This window comes from Hypomesus nipponensis, chromosome 17, assembly GCF_054491055.1.
Source record: "Hypomesus nipponensis isolate SF chromosome 17, ASM5449105v1, whole genome shotgun sequence".
NCBI classification, from domain to species: domain Eukaryota; kingdom Metazoa; phylum Chordata; class Actinopteri; order Osmeriformes; family Osmeridae; genus Hypomesus; species Hypomesus nipponensis.
In genome coordinates this window covers 13,561,523-13,573,804 of record NC_140377.1, presented here as the reverse complement: position 1 = coordinate 13,573,804, position 12,282 = coordinate 13,561,523, and the positions used below count along the sequence as shown (strand labels likewise).

Below are 12,282 nucleotides of genomic sequence, written 5' to 3'. Positions count from 1 at the left end.
CTAGGGCCAAATAATGTCCTACCTGACGTCACAATGCCGTTCCGGAGCAAGGACTCGTCCGTCGCTATGCTGACCTTAAATTCCTGAGATAGCTACGCATGCTAGCAGGAAACTGTCATGGTTACTAGGTAGGAAGTTTTGTATTTAGGCTTATTTAAACCAGTTTATTCTACTTTGCTATTTAAAGTTTTCACCCATTCGACATTCCCGAGACAGCAACGCGCGCAGGTAGAATACTCTACGTGTTGACTTTCCAGTCTGTTAAGTATAGCAACCATGACAGTTTCCTGCTAGCACGCGTAGATATCTCAGGAATTTAAAGGAGACATGACATGAAAACTTCATTTTATGAGGTTATTTGACATTAATATGAGTTCCCCTAGCCTGCCTTTGGTCCCCCAGTGGCTAGAATTTTCGATAAGTGTAAACCAAGCCCTGCTTGTTCTTCTCCGCCTTTGACAAAATGAAGGCTCAATTGCTCTGTTTGAAAATCTCCCCCTAGTGACGTAGATCGGGGGAAGGTTACCTCCCCTCTCTCTACTTTGCCCGACCAGATCATCTGGCCCGCCCATGAGAAACTGAGCTACCACCGTGCAAGGGCGAGTGCGATATCGGTTTTTCCTGGAGAGACATCATGGCGAGCAAACAAACAAAGCATAACACTTGCTCAGTGCTTGGATGTACAAATGCAAGCCAGTGTTTCCCCTATGTTGATTTTACCGTGGCGGCCCGCCACGGTTAAATTTCTGCCGTCATGGTATCAGAATTAGAGCTGTACAAAATGTTAGGCCTTCTATCAGCCGTGATTGGTAGAGCGCATGTCAGAAGCGCTTCACAGCGCAGTTGAGATTGCGCGTGTGCGTCCTTGAGAACTGAAAGTCGTATAACTTATGATGTCAGTTCATTTAAGCCTGTTATTGTATTAGTCTATAGTTCTTGCAAATTCAAATTAAGTTAACTGGTGATTTTTGTTGTTTGTATTCTTCCCCTGCTAGCGAAATTGCACGTCTGTTGATTCGATAGCGATTGCTGCCCTTGCTCACGTTTGTATTTTAGGTGCATTATTATGCTTAAGTAGCCTAGTTTTAATTAATAAATAGTGGGTATATTGTTATTATTTAATACAGAATGCTTAGCCTATCAAGATCAAATGAAGCAGACAGTGTACATGCTTCCGAGTGGCCTACCTTAATCTGTAGGCTAGACCACTGTATTTACAATAAGTTGTTACGTCAATTATTAATTGGCAGCATTTAGCATTTCAGCCACTAACTACTGTTTCAACTTGAGCCAACACAAAGCTGGCCTTGCTGAAATTAAATTCTGGATCATTACTAAATCTCCTTGGTCAAGCTACAAACCTTGGACAAGTAAGTTAACTAACGCTATATCATTTTGTTGCTTTACTGTATATGGTTACCAAGCTTGCTACCCTTAGAATGTGGCTGTAACATTAGCTCTGCAGCTAACAGCTGAGTTACTGTTGCTAATGTAAAGATAAATGGCATCAAGTGTGTGTGTGAATACAAAAGCTGTAACGCCAGTTTTGTACACTTCTTTGTTATTTGGATAACCGTTCTGCTGTTGGTGTTATGGCTCGCGATATCCACCTTTCTCCATTGAAATGACTGAGTGTGCACCTTTGCAAACCAGGGTGATCAAATGAGAATGGCTAAATTCGAGGCATCTTACAGCAACGGGGGCTACGAGCCATTGCGATACATCCGTTGTAAACATTAACGCATGTTGCCGCCCCTCTCCTCCTCATTAGCATTTAAAGCTACAGAAACAGCGCGTTTTGAGGAAAGCTCATTGAAGTACTGCTCGTAGTGGCTGTAACTATGCACCAAGGCTGAATTTCAGGAAAGATACTTCAGATACAGTATTAGGGGACCACTAAGGCCTATAAAAAAGCATCCAAAAACAGCATTTCATGTCTCCTTTAAGGTCGGCATAGCGACAGACGCGTCTTTGCTTCGGAACGGCATTGTGACGTCAGGTAGGACACTATTTGCAGAGACTGTTTAAGGAGAGCCTTGCCACTACCTATTAAGCCCCATTGTTATGAATTTGGCTGCAGTTCCACCAGAGTTCCACTGGGGGTGATCGCGAGCGAGTGCATGTTGAATGGGAGTCTATGGAGCTAAACGGCTAAATTTGTCTCTTTTGCCTGATTGTCGTTGAGAAATCTCCGATTTGATTGTAGTTTTTGCATGATCAACATGGATTATAGGTCGAAAGTTGAATGAACGAGTACTTTTGTCCTTTTGATTTCTTAGAGGGTGAGTCGTTGTTGCCCATAACACGCCAGCATTCTGCTAATGAAGGCTGATTGGTTAGTGAAGGACTGATACGACCAGAGCTCCCGCTTGATGGCATCCGAAGCGGAATCAGTCAGGGATCGACATTAACTTTGAGGCACTAGGACAAGTACATTAACGTTTCACTTGTCCATGCACAAAAGTCACTTGTCCGGGTAAAGATTTATAATTTTATCTAAAAAAGAAAAATGGTGTGCTAGCGTCGGCAGTGGTGTACCTAGCAAACTTTAGCAGCATTTGTATCGGTTAAATGTATGTAGTTAAATATCAGCTAATATTCAACTGTAAAGTAGGCTATACACCAGGGGTGGTTTTTAGTGCTCAAGCACCCCTAAAAATAAAAAAATGAAAATATATATATATTCTTTATTATCATTTGATTCTGGTAGTTCATGAAGAAAGGGACATCCTTAGTTTTTTCATTCATTCAATATTTTGCATAATAATACATACATCTATTAATTGTTATCAAGTGAAATTAGGGATTTATATTAGCATGGGGGTTTAGCACCTTTGCAAGGCACTGTATTCATGTCACATTCTAATTGGGGGCTGAGCACCCCTAGAGGTCTGATCCTAGAATTGCCCCTGCTCAGACGCTCCCACACCAAACCTTGTACTTCTCACGCTGAGAAGGCAACGCAAACCAAGTAGTCCTGCTAACGTTGTAAACAGTAATGGCCGAGGTGCAGCCCCACGGAGTGATGCAACATAGACACGCGAACACCCGTGAAAGCTTGTCTCGCGGCGATTTCTCATATGTTAGATACAGTATAATTTTAGATAGCTTGCAAATACTGAGGATAGCCTACCAAAGTAGAGTTAGCCAATGTCGTAGCAATGGGTCACTGGGTCTTACAGCGTTGCTTGATTTACTGAATTTATTATTAAATGTTCTACTAGCCATTAGCCTACTTGAGCAAGTCACAGTTTTTTCAAGCCCTAATGGTGTAATTGCGAGGACACAGTACATACTTGCTCTTTCAAGTAATAAGCCCTCGTTCCGGGGGGGGGGGGGGGGCTATAGCTAGTAACTGAAAGGTTGTCTCAACTTGTTCAAATGTAGTTATAGTAGTGTTTCTTATCAGCCAAGTATGAATGCAGGTGTACAGTTTTTACAACCAGCAATACCAAGAAAGGCCAGTATGTAGGCTTGTCGCGATAGTCAATATATATATTTTTTTTACTTATCGCACGCTATATGGAAATGAGCGCAATCATTTTTTGTGCTGCGACAAAAAATTATGATTATATTCATTTTTACATAAGAACAAATGTCACCAACATTTTGGTCGATCCCGCTGCCTCAGTCATCTTGTCTGCTTTCTGTGTCGAAGGCGTAGGCGGAACAAGCGTCACCACACACACAGAGCGGACACCGATAGGTGAAGACAAGGCGTGAATTCACTGTGTTATAAAGTATTATGTTTCGTGACATCTACAGTTAGTTAGGAAGAACAAGTAAAAATGGACTTGGTTTCAAAGCCGCAATCTTCAGCTCCGGTGTGGGAACATTTTGTCTTTAAGCCGAATGAGATGAGAGCCAATTAACGTGAACGGGCCGGTATGTCGACTTTGTTTAAAAACAGTGGAAATGAAAAGAGGCAACTAACCTAACATCTCACCTACAGTAGCAATACGTAACTAGAGAGGGTACAATTTCTGGGGAAATTGTAGGGTGTGCTTGCTTGCGTCAGTTGCAGGTGGGTCCGTTTTCCCTTCTAGTGATATTTTCAAGCATTTAGCCTACTCATATTGCATAATTCATTAAGAACACCATTTGAAACAAGGAACCCCCTTTGAAAAAAGCTACTGTAACAATGTTGTCACTGGCAGTATTTCAGATGGAATTGCGATTCAAATAGTACCGTCTGCAAACTGAAAATAAGCCTCCCAAAACGTAAATAAGTTCGATATTAATTTAGGGGAACATGGCTAATTCAAAAGCAGTTTGCTAGAGGCAAGCTAGCTGCCGTGGCTATCCACACTCCACTGATTGTTTGAAAGCGCAGGAAATTAGAATGTTTCTTTTGTAAGGGATAATGTATAGTAGACCCGACAGGGCGAACAGTTTCGCCCTGAAGGGGCTTATTTTCCCAATAATGACCGGCGTTCTATACATTATCCCACTTATTACACGGCTACTTCCCAACATAAATAACTTAACACAGTGTGTCTTTTTACAATGTATTTGTTACCTTTCGTATTGTTGATCAGCAGAGAAATAGTTCGCCAAAGACGTTGAAGTTCATAGACTTATTTATTATTTAGGCTTCAAATCAGCTGACGTCAGTAAGCAACAGAGTACGCTGGGGTTGAAAAGTTACCGGACTACTAGCGTAGTGCAACGAAAGACGTGAAACCTGAGGCAAAAAGGCCACTTCCCTTGACAGCTGTCAAATATGCATAGCAACGGTCAAATATGACCGTTGCTATGCAACAGTCATACTGTAACCTACTACTACACACTGCCAGTGGGAGAGCCGAGTCTGTGACTCTGAGGCTAATGTCAAAACAAGACGCGGTCTCACTCAAATTCCAAGTTTTACACAACAAAAAAAAAATGCTGACCCGCTGGCTGTCTTCACAATCGCCATATCTTTGAAACACTGCTGTCCATTTGGATGTAGAATTGACCCTGGTACAAAATTAAGAAAATACTCACCAGACGCAGATCGACAACACTGTTGTCGACGAGTGTCAACACTCGTTGACAACACTGTTGTTGCTGCCGCAATCGTCAATGGAGGCTGACGGGGCTCTCACGTAGCAAACAAATCAAAGTTTTTACAGCAACCTACATTAAAATCTCACCACCTGGCTGTCTTCACAATAGTCATAAGATTTCCATGAATTTTAGTGTAAAATTGAACTATAAAATTTGCTAATACTACTATGACGCTTTCTAGCATGGCTGCCGCCTAAATTACTAGGCGGTCTCACGGGCGACCCGCACTCGCTCAAATTACAAAGACTTTCACGACCTAAATCAGAAATCCGAGATTGCAGTTCCACTCGAAATCGCTTTCTCTACAAAGCCAAATGGTTGTGAATTTTTGGTGGTGGTATTTTTCACTCGTAATCCAAGCTCCAATTTGCGAGCTAGAAAGTCTCTATCACGTTGTATCCATGCGTTATTGCTAACGTGTGTTGACGTGGTGACGTAGCTAGCACAGATTACCCTTTGTTGACAAAAGGCACTTTGACGCCACAAAAACGTTGTAACCTCCTAAACTGTGCAACGGAACGTAAATCCCAATACAAGCAACTCAATCGCTACCGAGACGAAACTTTTAACACCGACGTTGTGTATGTAGTCCAAATATTGACTGAGCCTTAGGGGGGCAAAAATAAATAATAACTAGAAAAGGCTGTTCTTGCGAACCAGCAGTGAGAATGCTGAAAACCTGAATGGGGATTGCTGACCTTGCAAAAAAATCTGAAAATTGTAATTTTATTTTGAAAGTTGGACGATGGCATACAACTATAGAAAAGAAAAGAAAAAGTGGTAAAAAAAATCAGAAAGAAGAGAAACGATGCATACAAATGTGAAAGCAGAAAGATGAAGGCAGAAAAGTACAGAAAAGAAGAAGAAAAATGCTAAACAAAAAGGGGAACATTTCAGAAAGATGAGCTGCAGGAAAATTTAGCAGAAAATCAGTTGCTGAAGTCTGGGTTGAACGAATTTGAAGGTAAAAGGACAACACTGGAATGACTTGAACTTGCTGGAAAAACGTAGCAACTGTTGGTCATTGGCAACATTTCTAACTTACAATCTTGGTTTCAGGTTCAAGACGGAAAAACTAATCATGCGTGCCTGCACACCCAGTCCTGTTCAGACACTTAATTTAAGATGACATCAAAATAATAATTCATAGTGCAGGGTTGGTGATGTTGTTGTTGTCCCTGGTGAGTTTTTTTCTACGTAAATAACAAGATCATCCTACATCTAACCAGCGGATCATTTCTTGCAGGTGTGTCAAAGTGGTATGTAGATCTACTACCTCAAATTGAAAACGGACAAGATATTTAGAGTAAAGACAAGTTACTTTACATTGCGTTCAATATCGTCAATTAAAAGTAAAAGCTTTCCAGTTACGAAGCGTTTGTTCGTAGGATTAACGCCAGCTGCAGCAAACACTTAGCTAAGCTACCCCAGCCCTGGTTTGGCTGTTCGTGACGGTCAGCTATGACAGTCGCGCCTCGATTTTTGCATATTTCTCTAAAACTTGCTAAAATAAAAACGATCCTGCTAGATTATGTACACTTTAAGCTCAATGTACATACCTTGTTTGGCCAATTTGGTCGATTGTGGAAAAATAAAAAGTCGAACCGTTTTTAGTTATGGAGAGAGCCATCGCGCTAGCTCGATTTTGAGAGATGTAGCCAGAATCCACACCTCAAACAAGTTAACCTAGACGCAAAACTGTACGTCCAATCCCAAAAATAAGGATATTTTCCGAGACCCAAGACTCTGCCGAAACCATTGATATCCTTTATGTGTCTGTGCGGTCAGAAATACAACTCTTTTGGCAGTTTCCATAACGTCACCCAATTCTGCTTTCATGGTGCGTGTCTGTTTGGTTGCCACGACATGTCCTTCTATGTCTGTGCGGTCAGAAATACGACTCTACCGGCAGTTTAAAAACACGTCTACTTTCGAAATTCTCTAACGAATTTTACCCAGAATTTGAAAGGCTGCTCTTGCTTCAAGGCTCAAAGCTGAAAATCTGTAAATGTGAGCTCTTTAGTAGTTACATTGGCTGAAAGAGGACACGTTTTCCTACATTTTAAGGTATAACCTGTTTCTGTAAGTTAAACTACATGAACGTCAGAGGAATTTGTTTGACAATTTCGTTGGTTTCGTTAGTGTGCCACTCTGCTGGCTGCTCAATCATAAAAATCAAGAAGGAGCTACATTTTTCATGTATTTAAAACTGTCACGATTCAAAATTGGCTGGAAATTTGAAAAAGATTAATCATTTGGTAATAGCTGAATGTCTTGTGAACATTTTAAAGTCTGAATGGTGTTTCTAGCTGAAAGTATGCTGAAGTAGTTAAGTTTGAAAGAGGAGGAAGCTTTTTAATGATTTGAAAGGATTTACCATTACTTTCAATGGGAGAATAATTTGCACAAAAACCTTAATTCTTTAAAAAGTATAAAAGTGAGAAATACCACAAGTCATAGCCATCATCTCCTGAAGGAGCTGAACGTTTTGATACAAAAATTGTAGGAATCGGTGAAAGTATGCAGGACTAGTTAAAGGCCAAAAAACGGCGGAAGAACTGAGAAGTTGAAAAACAACTCAGTTGCTGAACAGCATTCTCACAATAAATTATATATATATATATATATGTGAGATAACAATGGTTTGTGCTCGCCGAAGGCAAGCACACCCCAACTACTATCCCACCCAGTTTTTCAACCTGTGAACAACAACTGCAGCTGGAGCTGGAAAGGGGTCTTCCTACAGTGTTGTTACAGATGCCTTTTCCCGACAGTGCAAATATTAACATGACAGCGCGAAATGGCGCACACTAACGGATAGCGTAACTCGCTATATAGCCAAAGAGATGCAGCCATTAAACACCAAAAAAACAGCATTTACAAATATGCTGTGCTTTTGACAGACACAGGGCTGCCAACTCTCAAGCATTGGCCGTGAGACACACATTTCAACCATTTCACACGCTCTCACGCCACACCTTGTATATCTCAAGCTGAAAAGGCAATGCTGGAGGGCGGTCATAATGTAATCAGTGGCATAAAATGGACAAAACATTACAATTGACGCAATAATATCGTCTATCGCAATTAATTTTGGTGCAATATATCGCACAAGAAAAAGTAGTTATTGTGACAGCCCTACCAGTATGTACTGTACACTGTATGGGTGCCGTTTATGTAATTACAATGGGCATGGTGCAGTCTCATCTAAAATAATCTCAATTGAACCATCATAAAGTTGGGGAAAATCGCAAAACCATTTCTCTTGAAGTGTCAACACTTTGTTGACAAGAGTCTGCAGTTCTATACATTGTGGGTGTGGCTGATATGGTTATGTGCCACCATTGAGGTGACTAGACAGTGCTGTTCCAATGTCTCCTATACTGGTGCTGCTGGCAAAATGGTTGACCCCCGGTCCTGCCATGGCTGTGACACTGTCATCTGAAGTCTCTCCCTGGCTCTTTCCCTTTCACCACCCTCACTGACTCAGTCTGTGTTCCAATGATAAACGATCATTTTGGTGGCCCACCAACACTGAGGTCATGCAGGTCTGCCTCTTAGATCTGATCGATTCTGTCTGTTGGCATTGTTGTGCAGTTACGATAAGTAGCTAGCTACATACACCACTCGGTGTTGTTCAACCTGTGGCTGCATGAAACGACCTGCGAGAGTAACAAGTGTGTCTAATCGCAGTTCAGTTCCACTTTAAGAGACAGGTACTAGGGTTCTCCTTACGAGCATGTTCGGGAAACGCACGTAAGAAATAATGATGGTTCGTTATTTTGCTACTAGAGAACCCTCGTAACAACTAAGATCCATCGTTATCGGGAAACGCAGTTTAGTAAACAGGATTTGATGGCCGCATTCCTGTACTTATACAATGCAATTCAATGTGGAAGTATCCAAGTATTCACAAAACGTTCAGTAACGTAACGGAATACATTACAAAATTCATTTTTGGCCATGTATTCTGTAGCGAAATACGTTTTGAAAGTATCCTTCCCAACACTATCGATAGTGGTCAGCTGGACAACCATCTGCTGGACAACCATCTGCTGAGACATTCGGCTTGAAAAGCAAAAACATTTATACACGACCAAACATGGAATATCCTTTATGTGTCTGTGCGGTCAGAAATACAACTCTTTTGGCAGTTTCCATAACGTCACCCAATTCTGCTTTCATGGTGCGTGTCTGTTTGGTTGCCACGACATGTCCTTCTATGTCTGTGCGGTCAGAAATACGACTCTACCGGCAGTTTAAAAACACGTCTACTTTCGAAATTCTCTAACGAATTTTACCCAGAATTTGAAAGGCTGCTCTTGCTTCAAGGCTCAAAGCTGAAAATCTGTAAATGTGAGCTCTTTAGTAGTTACATTGGCTGAAAGAGGACACGTTTTCCTACATTTTAAGGTATAACCTGTTTCTGTAAGTTAAACTACATGAACGTCAGAGGAATTTGTTTGACAATTTCGTTGGTTTCGTTAGTGTGCCACTCTGCTGGCTGCTCAATCATAAAAATCAAGAAGGAGCTACATTTTTCATGTATTTAAAACTGTCACGATTCAAAATTGGCTGGAAATTTGAAAAAGATTAATCATTTGGTAATAGCTGAATGTCTTGTGAACATTTTAAAGTCTGAATGGTGTTTCTAGCTGAAAGTATGCTGAAGTAGTTAAGTTTGAAAGAGGAGGAAGCTTTTTAATGATTTGAAAGGATTTACCATTACTTTCAATGGGAGAATAATTTGCACAAAAACCTTAATTCTTTAAAAAGTATAAAAGTGAGAAATACCACAAGTCATAGCCATCATCTCCTGAAGGAGCTGAACGTTTTGATACAAAAATTGTAGGAATCGGTGAAAGTATGCAGGACTAGTTAAAGGCCAAAAAACGGCGGAAGAACTGAGAAGTTGAAAAACAACTCAGTTGCTGAACAGCATTCTCACAATAAATTATATATATATATATATATGTGAGATAACAATGGTTTGTGCTCGCCGAAGGCAAGCACACCCCAACTACTATCCCACCCAGTTTTTCAACCTGTGAACAACAACTGCAGCTGGAGCTGGAAAGGGGTCTTCCTACAGTGTTGTTACAGATGCCTTTTCCCGACAGTGCAAATATTAACATGACAGCGCGAAATGGCGCACACTAACGGATAGCGTAACTCGCTATATAGCCAAAGAGATGCAGCCATTAAACACCAAAAAAACAGCATTTACAAATATGCTGTGCTTTTGACAGACACAGGGCTGCCAACTCTCAAGCATTGGCCGTGAGACACACATTTCAACCATTTCACACGCTCTCACGCCACACCTTGTATATCTCAAGCTGAAAAGGCAATGCTGGAGGGCGGTCATAATGTAATCAGTGGCATAAAATGGACAAAACATTACAATTGACGCAATAATATCGTCTATCGCAATTAATTTTGGTGCAATATATCGCACAAGAAAAAGTAGTTATTGTGACAGCCCTACCAGTATGTACTGTACACTGTATGGGTGCCGTTTATGTAATTACAATGGGCATGGTGCAGTCTCATCTAAAATAATCTCAATTGAACCATCATAAAGTTGGGGAAAATCGCAAAACCATTTCTCTTGAAGTGTCAACACTTTGTTGACAAGAGTCTGCAGTTCTATACATTGTGGGTGTGGCTGATATGGTTATGTGCCACCATTGAGGTGACTAGACAGTGCTGTTCCAATGTCTCCTATACTGGTGCTGCTGGCAAAATGGTTGACCCCCGGTCCTGCCATGGCTGTGACACTGTCATCTGAAGTCTCTCCCTGGCTCTTTCCCTTTCACCACCCTCACTGACTCAGTCTGTGTTCCAATGATAAACGATCATTTTGGTGGCCCACCAACACTGAGGTCATGCAGGTCTGCCTCTTAGATCTGATCGATTCTGTCTGTTGGCATTGTTGTGCAGTTACGATAAGTAGCTAGCTACATACACCACTCGGTGTTGTTCAACCTGTGGCTGCATGAAACGACCTGCGAGAGTAACAAGTGTGTCTAATCGCAGTTCAGTTCCACTTTAAGAGACAGGTACTAGGGTTCTCCTTACGAGCATGTTCGGGAAACGCACGTAAGAAATAATGATGGTTCGTTATTTTGCTACTAGAGAACCCTCGTAACAACTAAGATCCATCGTTATCGGGAAACGCAGTTTAGTAAACAGGATTTGATGGCCGCATTCCTGTACTTATACAATGCAATTCAATGTGGAAGTATCCAAGTATTCACAAAACGTTCAGTAACGTAACGGAATACATTACAAAATTCATTTTTGGCCATGTATTCTGTAGCGAAATACGTTTTGAAAGTATCCTTCCCAACACTATCGATAGTGGTCAGCTGGACAACCATCTGCTGGACAACCATCTGCTGAGACATTCGGCTTGAAAAGCAAAAACATTTATACACGACCAAACATGGAATCAGAATCAAGATGTTTTCCCTGTGTAGATTAAACAGGGTTGAAGTTTAAACGATAATGTGCTTTTCTTCTGAATGCCACGGGAACTTAAATGACCTTCAGTGGTTTCGATGGCTCGCAGAAACCATCCTGCTGACAAACACAAATACATAAACTGTCTGTTTTTATTAGTTGAGTGCAAACATCAAGTAACCCAATTTAACAGTTTCAGCGAGTCAGCCTTCGATAGTTAGCTCTAACAAAGCTAGCTGGGGTTTAGGCATATGCTTGTTTTAACACAAGCTAGTGTAACTAGCTAACCGTGGCTAGTTAGCCAGCGAGCAAGGGTATTTCATGGACTAACGCTACTCCTTCACTGGAAACAATCTACAAAGCCCGTGGAATATGCACGTCAATCAACACATTTACAGTATTAAAAAGAGTCGACAACAGCAACCTACGGAGAGATGATTCAATGTTCGGATCCCTTTCATGACTCCCCAGGTCTCTCCTTTAGCCGCTGAGAAAACACCGATATGGCGGACCTGACGTCCTTACCCATAATACACTGGACTTCAGAGCCGGATACAGTATTAATCTGTCGATTTTTTCGCAGAAATTAAAAAAAATCACAGATTTGAATCAAATAGTAGGGCATCTCCTGATCTACCAGTTGTTCAGAAGATTCGAATTGTCCGTCATTTATTGTGATGTCTATTCATTTCAATGGGTACTTCCTATATTAGAAATCAACCAATTTCTACAGTAATATATTAACCCATTCCTATAAATCCCACGATG

At 41.1% G+C, this 12,282-nt stretch overlaps 1 protein-coding gene across 2 annotated transcripts in view; it reads right to left on the bottom strand.

Annotated features, from left to right (window-relative positions):
* The window catches only part of uqcrc2a (ubiquinol-cytochrome c reductase core protein 2a), a 42,694-nt gene extending 30,632 nt beyond the window's left edge, over window positions 1-12,062 (bottom strand). For both annotated transcript variants that reach the window (XM_084676705.1, XM_084676708.1), the window contains exon 1: window positions 11,943-12,062. In XM_084676705.1, coding sequence (XP_084532831.1) covers window positions 11,943-11,975 — 33 coding nt within the window. In that variant the 5' untranslated portion in view covers window positions 11,976-12,062. The remainder of the gene's footprint in view (window positions 1-11,942) is intronic.
* Window positions 12,063-12,282: the final 220 nt, after the last annotated feature.